Source organism: Heterobasidion irregulare, assembly GCF_000320585.1.
Source record: "Heterobasidion irregulare TC 32-1 unplaced genomic scaffold scaffold_03, whole genome shotgun sequence".
In the NCBI taxonomy this organism is placed as follows: domain Eukaryota; kingdom Fungi; phylum Basidiomycota; class Agaricomycetes; order Russulales; family Bondarzewiaceae; genus Heterobasidion; species Heterobasidion irregulare.
The window spans coordinates 2,990,951-3,009,239 of NW_009258199.1; the positions used below are offsets into that span (position 1 = coordinate 2,990,951).

The 18,289-nt window shown below is 52.2% G+C and overlaps 8 protein-coding genes across 8 annotated transcripts; 3 read left to right on the top strand and 5 right to left on the bottom strand.

Annotated features, from left to right (window-relative positions):
- Nucleotides 1-1,177: 1,177 nt before the first annotated feature.
- On the top strand, nt 1,178-2,029 carry HETIRDRAFT_171279 (uncharacterized protein; the record flags this gene model as incomplete). Its single annotated transcript, XM_009546117.1, has 4 exons — nt 1,178-1,319; nt 1,386-1,585; nt 1,659-1,742; nt 1,802-2,029. The coding sequence occupies 4 exons, from the start codon at nt 1,178-1,180 to the stop codon at nt 2,027-2,029; spliced, it is 654 nt and encodes a 217-aa protein (XP_009544412.1).
- Nucleotides 2,030-2,166: 137 nt separating this feature from the next.
- Nucleotides 2,167-3,278, bottom strand: HETIRDRAFT_408701 (uncharacterized protein). The gene has a single exon (XM_009546118.1). The coding sequence runs from the start codon at nt 2,699-2,701 to the stop codon at nt 2,246-2,248; it is 456 nt and encodes a 151-aa protein (XP_009544413.1). The 5' UTR covers nt 2,702-3,278; the 3' UTR covers nt 2,167-2,245.
- Nucleotides 3,279-5,515: 2,237 nt separating this feature from the next.
- HETIRDRAFT_439352 (uncharacterized protein) lies at nt 5,516-6,428 on the bottom strand (the record flags this gene model as incomplete). The annotated part of the gene is made up of 3 exons (XM_009546119.1): nt 6,070-6,428; nt 5,746-5,987; nt 5,516-5,694 (listed from the first exon to the last, which is right to left on the bottom strand). Coding segments are annotated over exons 1-3 (708 nt in total), but the record flags the coding sequence as incomplete, so codon positions are not given.
- A 1,015-nt stretch (nt 6,429-7,443) lies between these two features.
- On the bottom strand, nt 7,444-9,432 carry HETIRDRAFT_103281 (uncharacterized protein; the record flags this gene model as incomplete). The annotated part of the gene is made up of 2 exons (XM_009546120.1): nt 7,444-8,567; nt 9,264-9,432. 2 exons carry the CDS (start codon nt 9,430-9,432, stop codon nt 7,444-7,446), a joined length of 1,293 nt encoding a protein of 430 aa, XP_009544415.1.
- Nucleotides 9,433-9,794: 362 nt separating this feature from the next.
- HETIRDRAFT_444343 (uncharacterized protein) lies at nt 9,795-12,937 on the top strand (the record flags this gene model as incomplete). The annotated part of the gene is made up of 4 exons (XM_009546121.1): nt 9,795-11,559; nt 11,754-11,836; nt 11,910-12,628; nt 12,719-12,937. 4 exons carry the CDS (start codon nt 9,795-9,797, stop codon nt 12,891-12,893), a joined length of 2,742 nt encoding a protein of 913 aa, XP_009544416.1. The 3' UTR covers nt 12,894-12,937.
- A 433-nt stretch (nt 12,938-13,370) lies between these two features.
- Nucleotides 13,371-14,643, bottom strand: HETIRDRAFT_408703 (uncharacterized protein). The gene has a single exon (XM_009546122.1). The coding sequence runs from the start codon at nt 14,618-14,620 to the stop codon at nt 13,466-13,468; it is 1,155 nt and encodes a 384-aa protein (XP_009544417.1). The 5' UTR covers nt 14,621-14,643; the 3' UTR covers nt 13,371-13,465.
- Nucleotides 14,644-16,570: 1,927 nt separating this feature from the next.
- Nucleotides 16,571-16,729, bottom strand: HETIRDRAFT_312253 (uncharacterized protein; the record flags this gene model as incomplete). The annotated part of the gene is made up of 1 exon (XM_009546123.1): nt 16,571-16,729. The coding sequence occupies one exon, from the start codon at nt 16,727-16,729 to the stop codon at nt 16,571-16,573; it is 159 nt and encodes a 52-aa protein (XP_009544418.1).
- Nucleotides 16,730-16,845: 116 nt separating this feature from the next.
- On the top strand, nt 16,846-16,998 carry HETIRDRAFT_312129 (uncharacterized protein; the record flags this gene model as incomplete). The annotated part of the gene is made up of 1 exon (XM_009546124.1): nt 16,846-16,998. A coding segment is annotated over one exon (153 nt), but the record flags the coding sequence as incomplete, so codon positions are not given.
- Between the last annotated feature and the right edge of the window lie 1,291 nt (nt 16,999-18,289).

Here is an 18,289-nt window from a genome sequence, read left to right on the forward strand (position 1 = left end):
TTGTCGAAAGGAGTTCATCAGGAAGGGTGTCGAAGGTGGCATTTTATCGGATTGATGAATGGCGCGGGGGAGCCCAAGGGCTAACAATAGAGTCTGGACAAGTGAACAGCTTTAGGGAAGATTCAATGATGAAATATCGGCGTACTTTCATTGCCATGTATGAATGGGAGAAAGGGAGGAAGGTGATGCAGCGTGCCAAGATCCGCGACGAGGCTGATATACCACTGCGCATTGGCCTGCATTGTCCTTCTGGTGGCGGAACATGAAACAATGCTCCGGGGGACACCATGGCAAGCTCCGGCGGATTGGTGCGTGGCGGGCTAAAGCCTTCCCATTGTTGTCATGCGTTTGCAATCATGCATGACGCGCATGGTTAGATTCAATTGCAACTCCAAGCCCAACGTTGCTTAACAAGTGGGCGATGCACGAAGCGCACACTATGTGCTTACCCAAGGTGGTTCAATGTTAGGCGCCCTGCTATAGACAATAAGAATATGATGCGGGATAACATAAAAGAGCTTTGAGAGAGACGACGAACACCGACTCGCTGTGCCTATGTTATGGCCCAATCTGAGACACAGAAGTGGGGTTTCTGGATGCTTCTGAGCCGAGGGCTATTCTTGTAGTCAACCGTCCCGACTCAATTGTTTTTTTTATCGTTTGCTCTGATGCCTGATCATATTTACCTGACACTGACAAAAAAGTGACGAAACAGTCAACCTCCATTCTGATGTGGGCTATGTAATCACGCACTCACCATGTCATACTCGAATATCATCAGGAAAACGAGTCAGCCTGCCAAAAATCTGCGGATAAATATTCTCCAGCGTCTGCGTCCGTTACAAGAAAATTCCACGGACCCCATTTCATTTATCTATTAAAACCCCACTTACCTTGGACTTTGGAGAGTTGTACTCCTGATTTACGCTGAGGGCCGACTGACATGGAAGTCTACTCGTTGATTGTGACTACAGTGACCTTGTGTGACAACCACTCGATTTCCTGATTTGGTGTTGCGCAGATCGATTTTCCCAGTCATTTCTCCGCAAGGTTATACGAGAGAACATTCGGTACTCAAGCATCTCTGATGCAGGACATTCCAGTCTCCAATGGTTTGACGATTGGAATTCTCGGCGAGCATCAACTCTTCACCCATGCGACAGTCCATTGACGATCGATGCGTTCAGCGCTCCAGGGTGCTTTCATCGAGCACCAGCACATACTGCAGAAACTCTCTACGCGGCGGAGGCTGTTCGTCGTCCAAGTTCGGACACCTGAAGACCTAGAGAAGTGCGATGCTCTAATAATCCCAGGTGGAGGTCTGTCTCTCCTATTCGTTCCAAATGCTCGAGATTCGTGTGCTGACCGCCAGACCTTCTGATTAGAGTCGACCACCATTGCCTTACTTGCAAAACTTTCGGGATTGCTGGAACCGCTGCGTGAGTTCGTCAGGAAGAAGTCAGTGTGGGGAACGTGCGCAGGGGCGATTTTGCTGGCGCAGGCCGTGGCAAACCCGAAGAAGGGGGGCCAGGAACTTTTAGGCGGCGTGTCCGTTACCGTTGCACGGAACGGGTGGGGTTCGCAGGTCAGCGCAGCTATTTCTTGACGAATTTCCGTAATGTGCATGCTTACGGATACCCTATAATCCAAACTCTCAGGTTGAATCGTTCGAAGCGCCTCTCACAGTTGATGGCCTTCGAGATTCGTCAACGCCGTTCACAGGGGTTTTTATCCGCGCACCTGTATGTTTTCTCACTTACATGCTCTTTCTTGAAGGAGCCTGTTATTTGAGTCTTTCTAGGTTATTTTATCACTCACAGCAACCGTCTCCGACGCCCCCATCCAAGTCATCTCCCGCATACCTCCTGACCTCCTGCCGCACACGCTCGAAAACACTCCCGATGAATCCATCGTCGCGCTCAGACAGGGCCGACACCTTCTTACCACATTTCATCCCGAACTCACGCTCGACAATCGATTCCACGAGTACTTCGTGAAGGAATGCGTCGTGCCCTTCGTCGCCAATTAGACTGCTTTTCCCTCGGTGTTTTGGTCTGCTTTTATCTTAGGGATTTTTTGAGTTGCCAAGATGGTTGGACTTCGAGATCATTGCTGTATTCGGTCTGTCGGGGAAAGGGGCTCATATTAGAAACCTGCGAAGAGAATACCTCGTATAACAAGCGTGTTCGAAGTGAGTACTACAGCAGATAATACAAGCTGAAGCCATGTCCAGTAATCAGACGAGTTATAGGTGAGGTATGAAAGTCGTCCAAATCACAGTTTGATACGCTCCATTAGGAAGCGACCTCAGAGTAGTAAAAGCCTCGACCAATAATGCAAGCCGAGAGAAGAGGTACAGTAAACACATCGCTATGGGAAGAGCAAGACCCGTCTTCTGTGTAAGCCATCTCCACGCTGAACTTATCCTACGACCAAGCCAATGGTTTGCGTACCACGATGCTATTAGAACCGGCGCACACATTGTTATGATGGAAGAGATCCCCCACACTGTTCGTTCTGCAGTGGTCGGGAAATCAAAAGACCAGGCAATACCGTGGATGGCCCCAAAGACAAATGCGACCCCCGTCATCAATAGAGCACGGACACGTAATTCAAGCGTGCTGTCGGGACCGTCCCGCCCAGAATGAAACGTAGCAACTCTGGTCATTGGCTTTGGATTCCATTCACGGAGGTCCATCATCACAGTCGTAACGACAATCACGATAAAGGCTTCAAAGGTCGCCTTCACCAGCTTGACGACCTTTTTCTTGAATTCGATCCACCTCAATGGAACAGGCAGCGATTTTATCGGAACCCAGATGTCTTCGCCGTCTCCAGACAATAACAAAAAAACTCCGCCATCCTCCGACGGCGAGGCCAAACTCTCTTCCTGTCCTCCAGCGGAGATTTAGCCCTGGTCGCTACCCACTCGCTCACCATGGCCCTTCCTGTACACACGAATTGGGCGCAAGATGTTGAGGGGCTTGTCCCACCATAGCACATACGTCCCCAAATTGAGCACCGCATATGTCAAGCTCGCAATGTCAAGCTCCGCGATCGGAAGACGCTCAGCTGCTCGTCCTACACGCTGCTATGTGAACCAGCTGGTCTGAACTATCGCCAGCCCTTTGGATAGCACGTCTCCCTTACTCCTGTCCTGTATTTCGACCTTTGTAACATCGGGGAAATCGGGACTGGGTTCGGAGTCTTCTGTGTAGAGGACTCAAACAGGGACGTCGTTATCGTACAGCACGAAGCCTCCCATGATCGCAAAGAAACCGTGCATCGTCATCCATCCCCGATCTATGAAAGCAAGTCGATATCAGGGTCACAATGTAGCTCAACATGCACCTTCATATTGTTTAGCAAACTTGCGCGCAGAGATGCGTTGTCGAAAGGCAGATACAATGATGAGCTCCGCGGCAACCAGCGCCATCAGCATCACTTTGACGCAGCGCCAAGTAACTTTCCATGGACAGTCGTGGAAATCCGGAGGTTGGGGTGAAAGGCAACCCGAAAATGTCGTCGCAATGCAGCTCGAGACGATATTTCAAATCGCCCTATAGTCCTGAAGATATATACAGGATGAAGGCGACCGTCGTTGGAGCGATGGGATGGGGACGACTTGAACGATTTCCTTTTAGAGCTGATGGACAACCAGTAGAGCTAGTATAATCTGCGAATGGAGGCTGATTGAAAATCCTGGAGGCATGATGAAATAGCCAAAGCAAGTGGAGATGTTGAGAGATAAATAAATGCAGTGAGAACCACAAGCGCGCCATATAAATCATTATACATACATGAGCGCTTGGGGCAGGTTCAAATTCGCCCGACCGCGAGGGAGTGAAGGGATGGTTATGTAGGCCATGCGGGAACAAAAAAAGGGAGCTAGAGCCTGCGCGAGAAACGACCTACCTGTAGCCTTTTGAAGACAGCAAGTTGACGATTCTCCTCCAACCTCAGAGGTGATCTTCGGATATCCGTATCGCGGGAGGCCCCAACGTACCTGTACGACGAGCACATTCTGGCTGCGCACGTGCCCTCGCCGCTCGGAGACGTCAGGCCCGTCGCGCAGCTCGACCGGGACCGCGCGTTGTCGTTGTGCAGACCTCGTGCGCGCGCTGTGTGCGGAAGATGGCCACGCATCGGCTGTCTCCGTGCGGGCACGTGTTCTGCAACCCTGCTCACCGTCGTGCGACGCGGCCTGGCGTCTGGGATGGAGGACGCGGACGGGGTGGACGTGCTGTCGGCGTATACTCATGTATTCAAATCACAATTCTTAAGATGCTCATCCCACGGTGCGCTAACATCTGCATGGATGGGTTCATGGTGCGCAGAGAAGATATCTACGAGGCTTTCGCATGAAAATGAGAAAATGGACTACATACATTGCGGGACTGTGAGCTTCGAGGTTCGATCACTCTTTGCGAGCGTAGCAGACAAGTCTATGTCCACCGTGCTTCCAGTCACTGTGTAGATTTGAAGCACATGAGGGCGCGAGGCAGTTAGACAGGCAGGAGACTCACTTCGTCTGACATGATCGGCCGCAGTAGCGCGAGTCTCCGCAGCGCGCGCACTGCATCATCGGATACCGCGGCTCCTTCGTGTGGTATTCGCACTGCCTCCAGCTGCAGTAGCGCTGCAGAGCCCGAGGCGCCGACGAGGACGACGCCTCCGCTTCTTGTGGAGGACGGGGCTGCGTATTCCGCGCCTTCTCCCAGTGCGCATGTTCCTCCGACTCGACTAGACCGAGGTCGTGCCCGAAGCTTGTCCATGCTTCGAGCGCGCGTTGGCGAGATGGCATGGGGTTGTCCGCGGAGGGATGCAAGGCGCGGAGATCGAGCAGCGTCCGGTACCATACCTTTTGCGCGGCGTTGGTCATGATGATGGCGGAGCGGGGTGCTTTGGCCGCACGCACGGCGCCCTCCGCCGTCGCGGCCGGTTTCGCGATATTCGAGCGGAAAACATCAGTATAAGCGTTCAGGATATACAACCAGTGGTCTGTATGCGTGAGATGAGCGCCGTAGAAAGTATCGGGCGCCTCGGGCACGACGTACGAAGAAGATGGGGACTATCGGACGTAGTGGGTTGGATTGGGCTTTCAGCGCCGAGAATCAGGGCGCGAGCAGTCCACTTGAAGATGTTATGGTGTATAATCAGTTCATATGCAGAAAGCGGGGCATGGTCCGCGAGCATCCAGCTGGCGAGATGGCCGTCAGCGCATACGCAGGAGCCTCTCAATCTGACACGCACCCTATTGAGGTCGGAGCCTCTGCGAAGATAGGCCACTCGTTTGCAGCATCGCCGAACAGTTGTTGTCTCTTCAACGCCACGAATATGCATTCTTGGATTTTGCACACCCACAGCATTCGCCGCACATGCGGGTGTGAGCCGAAGTAGTTGATCACGTCGATGATCCGGCCCAGACGGTCGTTGAGACAGCCGGGGTCCTCCAGCGCACGGCGAAGACGTTGGACCCATGCCTGCGGGCCAAACGTGTCGACGATGGCTTCCTGAACGAGCTGGTCTCGAGTTTGCTGTGAGCACCCACTCAGAAACTGACTGATCAATACTGCAAGCAAGTCATTGCCTCGAGTGTTCCGAGAGCTTAGAGTCGGCTGCGGGAGATGATGCCAGCAGTAGATCGCAACGTGTCCTAAGCGAGTGCAGAGAGGATTTTCGGATGAGAAGTTGCTGTGGGATGATTTCAGTGGCGAGTGATGGGACCACTCGAAGACTACCCACTTCTGGTTCATCATCACATTCCAAGAGGCAGCCAAATTTTTGACGGCTTTCTGATAGTCTCTGTCACTAGTGGTTTCGCCCTGCAACAGGCTACGCTTAGACCATATCATTCCCCAGAGCTCAGCAGATCGAGTAAGGAGCTGGTCAACGATCGGATTTTCTCCCATGCGCTGACCTCGTAGCTCTCCTACAAGCGCTAGCACGATCTCTGCAAGACCAAATATCAGCCTTCCCAAACAGCCCTGAGGTCGGTCCCAACATGAGGTGCAGCGCGACTCGTGCGTCAGCGTCCGCGTCCCTACAGAATATGCACCGTTGGCTTACCTCAAAAGTAGCATAGACGGCGTGGTCTGTCAAGATATCTACAAAGACGTTGTGGAGGCCGCCTAGAAGTAGTTTTTTCAACTGATCTCCACGAGGATGTATCGTATCCAAAGTTGACATCAACAGTGCGTTGTGATCAAGGAGCTTCCCTTCGCGGTATAAGGATCGAAGGAGGGCGGGCACGTCCCTCGGCCTCCTCGTGATCACCTCCCTGTACTTGTCCTGGAGGTCTATCCGATCGAGTGCAATCAGTCGGTCCAATGGAGTAGAAGGTAGCAAAGATTCCATTTTGTAAGTGCGTCGGCAAGAAGATGAATATGCTCAGGACAAGACAAGCGCAGGCTCTGCGCGCGAAGGTGATGTTCTGTGCAGATATGGAGGAGACAACGTTCACCGAGTGTCTGCGTAGTGGTATCCTTCGAGTGATGCCCTAAAGTGAGTCACGAGATATGTGTACTGAAATGGCCTGTCTTGTAGCCGCCTGAGACGTAGCCTGAGAACGAGAAAGAACTTCGCTTGCCTTTCCTGAGTTATCCGTATGCTGCTGCCGATTGAAAATTTAATACCCCTTGGTCCATGTAGTGATTTGAACAGTGCCGGTGTCCATCACAGCGACAGAAGCGGTCGATTTGCTCGGTAAAGTGCACGGCGGGTATTCGAACAGCGTAGAGTCGGATGATGGCAGTTGACGCTGAAGCGCTAAAGTTCGAATCGACCGCTCTGATACAGTGCTCCAAATGCAGAATTTACACTAGACTACGTTTTTCGTCCTTATCTGACCTATGCTCGGTCCACATCGGTTCATCTACGCAGCCAAAAACTCGAGGATTTTGCGAAGACCCTTTGGCTCCCTTTGGACCCCCTTTGGTCTGCAACATTTATAGTCGCTTGGGACATCTAAACCAGGAAAATGAATGAGATTTGGTGCGTAGAGACCTGTCTAGGTCCATGTTCGGTTGCAATGACAAACTCGGCTGGGCATGTTGTGGTTTCTCGATGTGGAACTTGCAGTCAGCCCAGCTGCAGTGAGGTCAACAAGATCGCTTGCGGTCGATGGTGAGGTGTTTTTTTTTAAAATCTTATGCTCTTGCGACTCCTCGAGGCCGAGGCTAGCACCCAGTTTCTCTCAAGCACCGAGCGCATGCAAGTGCGCAGCTCCGTTCTTGGCCATCGAACACATGAAGCTCAAGGCTTTGAACAGACTCGGAGACAATGTGAGTGTTCCTTCAAACAGCAGTCTAGTATTATGGCCCAACATAGCCGACACATCGAAAGTGAATCGGCCGACGTCCATGGTCGCTACAACAACTTTGTTATCTGACATTTCAGAGACTCCACTCTGCATTTGGGGCACCGACAGTTGCGAAATAACAATCATGCTTGAGGAGAGACATTGCAAGCAATGTGATCCAGCCCCGCCTCACTCCTTTGCGCAAGAAACGTTGTCAGAGTCCCAGGAACAGCCGACGATGACTGGCGCTCGCCTAAAACATCAGTGAAGGTGCTGTCAACAAGGAGCGTTGAAAGGCAGACCCAAAGAGGTGTGATCGAGCCATCGCTCCTTCCGGGTGTGAGGGCCCTGAGAACTCCAACGACAGCGTCCTGGGATAATTTGAGGCTTCGGACGCGTGGCATGAGACGAAGGATAGGCAGCCATTCTAATGGATCCCAAGCTTGTGCCCTGGACTCGCCCTTGTCATCCTCGTCGGCGGACATCGATGATAGATCAACAGACAGATCCAATGTGTGTACGTCTGCTAAGGGCATACGATCAAATATCGACCGCACGGCCAACATGGGGAGAGAGCGATCACTGTGTGGGGAGATTCCACTAAAATCGAGTTGGGCTTGAGGAAGGAGGTCGTATGTAAAATTGTACTTGTACCTGCCGTGCGGTCCTGGAAATGGTCTTTGTGGTTCATAACGGTCAAAAGCCCGTTGAGAGCACAGTCGACCATCAAAGAGCGGGCTCTGATGTCCCCATATCTTTATCTTGAGATGTGTGAATGGGGTAACGCTACTCCTAGGAGGAGGATAACTGCCCAGCATATCAAACATAACCTTCGCTTCCTCTGTGTTCCTGCTTGTGTAGTTGTTGAGTAGAATCTTGATATGCACCGTCGGGGGCAATCGCACTCGTCGGAAGAAGTAGGTGAAGCCGTCGTATACCTCCGTTCCTATCAACCACAAATGTGAGAGGTTGGAAAGATGGATGAAATCGTGAATTGTCTGAGAGGAGGGGGAGTCGTAGAGACCGCAGGAAAGGGTTTTCAGAAGCGGTGTCCATCGAAGTGTCGTAATCATTTCTTCTATCATGGACGTTCTCTCAATCTCGAGATGAGTGAGATTGGGAAGGAGGAACATGGGAAGAGACTGCATATGATGATCAAGCTGTAGTCGCCGCAAGCGGGGCACATATCCTGCAAGGAAATCATCTCCCAAGTCCAGGTCGACGGTGGGATTTCGAATGACTAGGCTTTCCAAGAGTGGAGCAGGGGCTGTAAGAACACCAATGGCATTTCTCACGAATTGATGATCAGATTTTCAGGAAAAATCCAAATGAAGGTGTCTCACTCGGGAGATATGAGCGAGAAGATGGCGCTCGAGGGCTGGGACGGTTATCAAGCTTCCATTGATCTCAACATCCAACGCTTGCGAGCCCGAGCGATCTAGGAACGCGGCCAGCCAAAAAGCGCTTAGTGATCTGGCGATATGCGTCCAGAGATGAGGGCATTGAAGAGCTACCTGACGCCAGTGACGACAAACGTGTGTGATATTTATCCATGTCGGAGAGCGAGAATAAGGTAAAGTCAATTGAACGCTCAGCGGCGGAAAAGCGCAGGCTATCATTATGAGTTCGAGAATCTCGACAGGCAGCCTCTGAATGTGAGAGGCATTATTTGGAATGTTGAATGTTGTATGATGGCTCATGATCCTGACAGCACAAATAGCAATTCAAGGTAAGACATCATATCATAAAGTAAGAGAGAAAGTCATTCAATCATAAAAAGAGCTATGCGCACCGGTAACACCTACCACTGCGGGGAGCATGCGGCAGCCACTGTGTAAGTGTCCTTTCCGAACGTTCTCACATTGAAAAACTTTCAGCTTTGGGCAGCTTTGACTTCTTGAAGCTTTGAGAGGAGTGTTGGATTAGGACGTGTTTGGAAACGGAAAGAAATGGAGACACCTACCAGAAATCAGAGTGTCAAGCGAGGGTGAGCGCTGTGAATTGGCGGTGAGGTTGGAGGAGGTCCCATTTCCAAGTCCGATGATCCCGAAGACCGCCGAGATCTGCCGAGTCTTGGAAACGTCGCCATTGGCGTGGGATTGAATCATGCGCTGCTTATGGCCCATCGCCATCTCATGAATCACTTAGCACAGGCGATTTTCTTCCTCACAAATGCAATGGGACAACGCGCTGATAATGCGTTGCACGGCGCACGCGACGCGTTTGCCTCATATTTGCGGTCACGCGCCTTGCACGTGAGAGTCTGTCTCGAAATTAATTTGACACCAAAACTCCTGTCCTCTCCTTGTCCTTTGCGACGTCGACTTGCCCGCTGCATCCCACAGCGCCCACTACGAACATCCCACAGCGCCTGCGGCGGCTTGATGCGAATAGAGCGACGTGAAGCGATCATCAACAGCCTTACACACGTGAAAACACGCCGCCAATCCCAAGGCTCAATCATCGATTCGCATAGATTCTCTCACTGACCGCAATGGATCCGCCGACAAACGGCTCAATGTCGAGACCCACCTCGAGACCCGCATCGAGGCGGTCAATGTCGTCCAGGAGTCGCGGGTCTTCTCCTCGTCTCCTCACCCCCATCAACATCGCCGCTACCACCGCCGCCATGAGCGCCGTGGCCACCGCGTCGTCGCTTGCCGACACTTCGTCTACGCGAGACATGCAGACAAATACGTCACGACAAAATAACGCACACGCGCCTCAACACGCATCGTACGCCCTGATCCCAACGCCCCCGCCGTCCGCGCACGGCACGTCTCCCGCCAACCCCACCACAGGACCCACGTTTGACCACGAAGGCACAGGATCGAGCTCGGGCTCGGGTGTCCAGCAGCACACGCCCACATCCGCCTCTTCGATGAATCAGATCCCGATGCCATCGTCGACGCCCTTCGGCAACGATGCGTCTTGGGCCATGAAGCAGCAGCAGTCCTGTCCAGCCATTGGCATACCGCAGCTCCCGCCTTCGGTGCTCCATGCGGCCCCTCAACACTTTGCGCAGAATCCCCATTCGCACCCGCACCCACCTTCGAATGCAGGGAGCTCCGCGCCTTCTGCACCTCAATCCTGGAATCCCCATGTCCATGCCTCGGTCCCGGCCTTCCAGCGCGCGCAAGCCCCTACTCTGGTACCCTATCAGCATCCACATCAACAACAAATGCAACAACAGCAACATCTGCAGCAACAGCAGCTGTATTATCAGCAGCAGTCCCAACAATCGCACCCTGAGCAACCGCACACGCAGCAGGTTTCATATGACCCCTGGCTTAATCACATCAATGCGCTCACAAATTCGCGTTCGCAGTTGCAACCATCACATCCGTTCCAGCCTCCTCCGCACGCCCGCCCGCCGCAGTTGTTACCGATCCATACCCAACCCCAGCCCCAGCCGCGCCAGTCTCAACATCAACAACACTCGCCGATTCAACAACAGCATCAACAACAGTATCAGCAGCGTCAACAGCCCCATGCACCAGGGCCACGCCAACGGCGCGCCTCAGGCCCCGCGTCTCTGCCTCTTGTTCCCGCGCCCGCCCGCCGAGCATCGGGGCCTACGTTGCCAGCGGCATCGTCGCCCGCACATACGCCTAGGCCTGAGCCGGCTTCCGCCCCCGGCTCCGTAACGCTCTCGAGCGCAACGGCACGGTCACCACCTGCATCTGGAACGGCGGCCGCGCCGCCGACGCCGACATCGAGCACCAGCACCGCCGCCCCTTCCGCGTTGCCACCGGGCCACGGTCCCGGGGCCGGCGCCAGCGCACCGGCTCCGTACCGCCCGCCAACCCTCTCCGACCCGTCGCTCGTCACGTTCGACCTGCTCCAGCCGACGAAGGATTTCCTCGAAAAGACGTGGGGCGCCACGGTGTCATCCGTCAGCCGCGAGATCACGGCGATAACGACGTCGCACCGTGCGCTGGCGAAGGAGCGCGAGCGGCTGCTTGGGGTGTGCGAGCGGCTGGACGGGGAGCGGCGGCGGTTCGAGGAGGAATGCAGGAGACTAAGGGATGCGTGGAGTAGGAGCGAGGAGGGGAAGAGGCAGGCGGAGGAGGGCATGAGAGGGTTGATGGATCAGCTGCGGAAGGGCGAGGAGGACAGGGAGAGGTTGGAGCGCGAGCTGGAGGTGATGCGGGCGGTGGGCGCACAATCGCCGATGGATTTGAGCTCTGTCTCGCCGGAGGTGTGGGCTGCAGCACGCGCGGTGGTTGCGAAAGAGGTGCCGCAGAATCTGGTGAAGTGTGAGTCCCGTCTGTTTGAGGTGTCCCTTCTGTTTGTTGGCCTGCGCAAAGACGGGAGTGTAATCTGGGTTGTGGGGTGCGCTCCCTAAATCCTTACCCTCTTGTCACTTCTCGCTGTTCGAATCCGTGCCTTTCTTCTCCTCTTTTACAATCATTCTGACTTTTTTGTGTGCTGGTCCTCTACAAACGAGTAGTCGTCGAACAAGCGACAAGCGAACGCAGAGCACGTGTTCAAGCCCAGATGGACCTCGTGGAAGCAAAAGACGTGCTCCAGCAGGTGCGTGTACACTCTCCCTTACGTGTTTACTTGACTATCGATTTACTGACGACCGACTGACGTGAACTTTCAGCTCTCGCGTACCTGCTCCTGCTCGGCGCGCGCGCTCATCCCGGCTATCCTGGACACGTCCACGGCGACCGCCTCTCCCACCCAGTTGCGCGCCGCGATCGACACGGATGCGGCGGCCATCGACTCAACGCAGAGCCATCCGAGCTCGCCCGCCACACGAGTCCGCAAAGCCGTGGAAGCCGAGGCCCATGTTCGTGCGGAGCCAAGCGCTGCAGAAATGAAGGGCGCCGGCGGCGTCAGCGAGCTGAACGACAGACCGCGGAAGAGGTCGCGCGTGGCTTTCGAGCACGGGGACCTCGCGAGCGACCGCGCGGTCGCCGCATCTGCCTCTGTGCCCGCCTCCGCCGCCGTTTCCCCCGTCATGCGCGCGCAGCCGGCAAGCTCAAGCCGCGCAGAGGATGACGTAAAACCCGTCCTGGATCCCGCCGCGGCGGCGTCGGCGGCGTCGCTGTCGCCCACCGGTGACGAAGCCCAGGTCGAGGCCGCGCTCGGAGCTATGATTGCGGAGCCTACGACTGCTGAAGCTGTCGTGCCCCTGCCGGACGGAGTGGGCCAGGACGCGGAGATGGGCGAGGCGGACGAGGGAAACGCGAATACCGGCGCTGCGACCCCCAGCTCGGTGGCCAGTCCGCGTACGCCGCGGCGCGTGCGGCTGGGCATCAACCATATCGATTTGGTCTATGCGACTGTAGGAGAGCAGCTGATGTGTCGGATGTGTCTGTGCGTCCCTTTCTTTCATCAGTCCTCCTTCGTCCTATCCTGATCTCCCTCCCTCCCTCGCTCCTTCCTTCCTTCCTTCCTTCCTCGCAGGCACCGCCGCCAGCACACGGACGCGAAGCTCCCCGTTGCCTCGTTCCCGCTGAACGCGTCGGGCAAGGACCTCATCGGGCACTGCGAGGAGAGCCATCCGGCGGCGTGCGAGTCGCTCGCGACGCTGCGCCCCGAAGAGGTGGCCGAGATGCGCCAGCGGCTGGGCAAGATGTGAATGCGCGGCGCCCGCCGACGCGCCCAGATCGCCTGATCTCATGCGCTCCGCCCCTGTCTGTATGTTTCTGTCGTTTTTGGTGTCCTCGCTTTTTATTTCGTTTGCCCGTTTGTCTGCGTCTGTACCGTCTTCCGATTCCTTTCTCCCTCCCTCTCTCTCTATGTGGTTTTCTTGTCCCGTCGTTCGTTGTTCGTCTTTTGAATCTATGATTGTTACATCTGGTCATGCCACACGTCGCATTCCCCCCGCGCTTTCTGTTTTCGCCGTCAGTGCCACCCGCTGTTTATCTCTTTTTGAAACGCTCGCCCACCCAGTCTATTGTTATAATCTCGACCTTTGCCACCACGTTTTACGTCCATTTCCGGCAGCTGTCTCTGCACATTCTCTATGCTTTCCCAAACGAATGTTGTCCGTCTTTTAATGCCCCAGGTACAGTATGAATATGATATACACGTGTAGTAGAACCGTCTTGTCGTTATAAAATAAAGCTGTTTGCCTATCAGAGGCCTTGCATTGAGCTTGACTTATTACAGGTACTTTACAAATTCTACACATCGGATTGTTCCTGTCCACTACAACGTCGCGTTCTCGACTTTGGTGTACTCTTTGTCCTCATCCAAATACATTTCTTCGTCTTCGTCCTCATGCACGCGTCGCTGGCCGACTTGTTTGGGGCTGAGCGCCAGCACCGAGAAGCCCGAGGACGTGGAAGATGTAAAGGATGAAGGAGAGGGGTCGCTCTCAGCGATCGTGGTGCCTTGGTTCTGGGGTAGTGTGGTGAAGAGAGTAGGGGGCGGCACCCTGTCTGGTGTTGGAATCCCCACCGCATCTGTCGCCCCCGCCGCCGCCATGCCCCCCCTCGCCCTCTCGACTTGCACGACGGTGATCAGGGCTTGATACTTGTCCCGAGCGTCATCCCTTTCTCGCTCGGCCACCCTCCTGGCCTCCTCCGCTTTCGCTCTCGCCTGCTCCGCCTCGTCTCTCGCCTGCTCGGCTTCTTTCTTCCCGTTGAGTGCCTTGCGACGAGACTCTTTGAGGACCTCCGCCTCGCCCTCCCACTCCTCCCTCTCATCCGACCACAGACTTCTCTCCTCCTGCCACCTCTTCTTCTCCTCATCCCACGTCTTCTGCGCATCCCCCCACCCATCTCTCTCGAACCGCCTCTTCTCCTGCTGCATCTTGTACCTCTCCTCGATCCACCCCTCCCTCTCTTCCCTCCACCACTCCCTCTCTTCCCCCCACCCCTGCCTCTCCTCCTCCCACCGCTTCCTCTCCTCCCCCCACTTCTTCTTCTCCGCTTCCCACGCCTGCCGCGCGTTCGCTTCGCGCTGCATAGCGGCCACCGCGGTCGCCCACGTCTCGTCGAGCAAGCGTTTCGTCATGTCTAGCGGTGTGCATGCCGCGCCCACGCCCACGTACGCGTCCATATCCGTGTCAGGAGAGCGTGGTTTGTTGATGGAGGTCGCGGGCGACATGGGAGGGTTCGCGAGTGTCGAGAGCAGAGGTGCAGAAATAGCAGAAACTGGCGCAGTCGAAGCGATAGGAGGCGCGAGTGCAGGCGCAAACGCGGGTGCAGACGCGGGCGCTGGGCTCACGGCCCCGAACGGCGGCGGCCACATCCCGGCTGCGTGACTGGGCGCCGCATGCGCGCCCCCCAACTGTTTGATCTGCTGCTGTGGGTAACCCGTGTTCGGCACGGGCGCACTTGGGGTGTACTGGGACTGCATGATGTCGCTGGGCGGCTGAGTTGTGGTGGGCGGGAGACAGCAGACAGCGCGTCGAGGACAGGGGTTTATATACGTTTTCGGCGACGTGGCGGTGCGTGTGGGTCTAGTACATGTAAGCAAACTTGCTAGCCGCGAGCCTGATTTGGACGTAGTCTACATCCAAATTAACCCTCCCTTGCGGGTAGTAGGAGGACCCCTGAAAATAGGGGGGGAGGCCGGGGTGGAAATTTCTTAAAAGCCGGCCAAAATGTACGGATAGAAAGTCCCAAAATCGGCGAAATTTGTCCGAAAAAAAACAGGCCTAGCCAAATTTTGAGTCAAAATGTTCGGATTGAACTGCCAAGCCTCCAAAACCACATTTTTTTGGCCGGATTAGCCAGATCCGGCCCCTCAAAATCATTTGGATCACATAGTTCAGGTCTGTTTTGATGCTCAGAAAGGCCAGAAGGCATTTATTAAGCCATTGGCCATCAGAATCAAACACATAGAGCACATGAGATATTGAAAAGATGTTACAGAGCATTATACTTCATGTGCCAAGCCATTACTATCCTCCCTTGTGCCACTACTGTCCTTTTTGCCTCCTGCTCCACACTGATATAACACTTGGAGATGTTGGACTGCTGCCACAAGGTTTGAGAAGTATCTATTCAAATGTGAAAATAGTTGGAGTGAGGCTTCATTAAGATGTATATGCTGCCTGTCCATGTCCATTTCAGAGGCCACTGTTCTGACCACTACTATAGATCCTTGCTTTGTTGCACTATTACAATCCTTTTCCAGAAGGTGATCATCTATAATAGGTGTCATAGTTCTTTTAAAAAGGGGTTCTTAAAAGAGTGAGCCCCTTGTGCTGCCTCCTGTCAGACTTTTTTGTCCAGTTTAGAAAGTTATTTGTTAGGAGGCAGAGTATAATTAATTATGTCTTGTACTGTAGGCTGCTTAGGGGGAGATTTGCTAAACAAGGATATTGGTTTTAGGAGAATAAGGGCTGAAGATTGTATGGGCAAGTTGATATTGAGGGGATCCATGATCAAGAGATGACAATCTGGTAGTATTTTAGGGGGTTCCAAAGGAATGAGAATGTAAACATTGTATAGAGCTTCTGAGTGAGTAGTGTCAAGGTTAATGACTTTGCTGTCCAACATTGTGGGCAGGATTTTTGTTGGATATGTGCATGCCACTTTAAGAGCACAAATTTTCATTTTAGCTAATAGCTTAGAGATCTGAAACATGAGCACAAAAAAGTAGTAAAGAAGTACATACCCAGGATTTGAAACCATGAACCTGTTGATATGCTAGAGATGGCTCTGAGTGCTGAGCACAACACCAAAACAACCTCTAGAGCAGGGGGGTGCTGGAGCTAGTATCTAATACACAAGGAATCATTAGTGATGACTTTATAAATCAAAGGCATACTGAGAAGCAATAGGAAGTATGAGATTATAGTGCCCAAACAGTTCCAGGACTGCACCAAACACTAACCAAACATTTGGTCGGTCATGTTGGGGATTTAGTCAGTAACAAGAAAGTAGTGTTGTGACTAACAACTATGTGCTTTAAAAGCCACATAGGAATCTGACAATATATGAAGGAGGGCAAGGGGTATAAGTGAAGAGACAAGTACAAATGCAAATAAGGCTAAACAATAAGGATGACAAGCCTTCAGGAGTCAATAAAGACAATTTTGATGGTTGAGACAAGTGTAAATGAGCTCTGAACTATGGGGTGCAAAAGCTAGTTTATTCCAGAGTTGTATGTAGGTTTTTATAGTAAACAGAGCCCTAAGTAAAATATTAAATGAGAAATGAGAGTAAATGTTGAAAGGGCACCAAGCCTTAGTAAATAAAGAAGATATGAAGGTAGGTAAGATGCTTATATTGGTTCCAAAGGTGATAATGTAAAAGTTAGTCAGTGATAGTGAAATCCTGAATGTTTAGGATCCATCACCTAAGTGTAGGTAGCAAGAAGAGGTGTTGGAGAACCAATAAAAATAAAGAAGAAGTAATGTATGACCAGGGTGGCCAAGTAATGGTGCAAGATTGTGTTTGACCAACTATGTGGAAGTTGGGAAGATACGCAATAAGGACCGACCAACTCATGGAGCATATTAGCTAATACAGAATACTGGCTCTGATCTTGTAAACACTTATTGTAACACTTCTGTGTGGTTATGGTAAGTATATGAAGTGTGGGCAAACTGACCCAAGTGCTGCCAAACGTTCTTCAGTGGGTTGTGGTTGGTTGAGTGGGGACTAACCATGTTCAGTGATAGTCAGTGTCTTTGGTACTTGTCTAGCACTATTCGGTATTTCCCCAAAGCTTCCCAAATACCTTCCTTGGATCCTAGCATGGGTATATGCTCATCACTATCATAAACTGCCTTACTACATATTGCATGATCTGCCACTACACTATCCTAGCTTGAATTGACTAGACCCTATTCAGGCCTATCACTCCAACACCATGATTAGTAGGACATACAGACAGGCCTTGCCTGCCATGCAAGGCAAATTTTATATAAACATACCTGGCCTAAGGGGCCAAAAAGGCCCAAAATTTTCTGGATTGGCCACTAGGCCTCCTTACCTATTTTCAGGGGTCCTATAGTAAGCATTTTGACAGGAATTTGATATTTATTTTCACATTCCACCGATAACATGCATTTAGTATGACAAAATCTGTAGCATTTACTCATATGGTCTTATACTACCAGTCACATGCTTGACACACCATGATACGACATGCTCTTACTAATCCAGAATCTTCATCAACAAGTAGAATATTTGATTCCTTCTTTAGCTGTGGGTCCCCCTAGGTGCTATGTGGACCAGAAAGTGTCACTCCCGGTCTTTCCAGGATTTTGAAAGTATTATTACTTGGAGGATCCTTTTTTATCTTTTATAAGGCCCAGACTCAAAGACCAGCTTTGTTGGAAGTAGCTAGGTATGTTGATTCCTTCACCAACTGAGCCACCATGAGCTCTAATGCCCACATTGACAAAGTAGGACATATGTACTCTATAGACTTAGTAGCAGTGTCTGTCAAGAAGTACTTGTATACATCTGGGTAAGAATAGGATAGGCGCACTGCCTTATGGAGGTACATCAACTTGACAATATGATATGGTATGTATTTTGTGCTTTCTAATAAAAATTTGTCCATGAAATATTAATGGCTATTGGAATGATGCTAACTTTTTTTTTTCACTGTGTTCTGCTCCTGCTGTCTTTTGTCTGCCTAGTTCTGAAAACAGCATGTGAAAAAACTCCCCTAGACTCTAGTCAGCCTGCCAGATTGCAGCCAGTATATCTTCAAGCTTTTGTGCTTTGGATCAACACTTAGTGTATGCACGCTTCATATGGGGTCACAGCTTAGCAACAATGGGGCTTTTTTCTATAGGTACAGTATTTTGAGCAAGGTTAACATTGGGATTGGGTATTTGATAGAAGGGTGAGAGTTCTGTATAGGGATTGTACAATTCCCTATGAACATTAAAGAATGAGGGATGCATGTCTCATATATTGCTTTGCCTCAATTCTCTTTCTCTCATAGCTACACATAATAATTATGCTGACACTCAATAAATTATTAAGCATGGCTATCTTTGGCATGGCTTCAAAAACTCTCAAGCAAGCATGGCACAGGCCAAAATCCCTACTACCTATA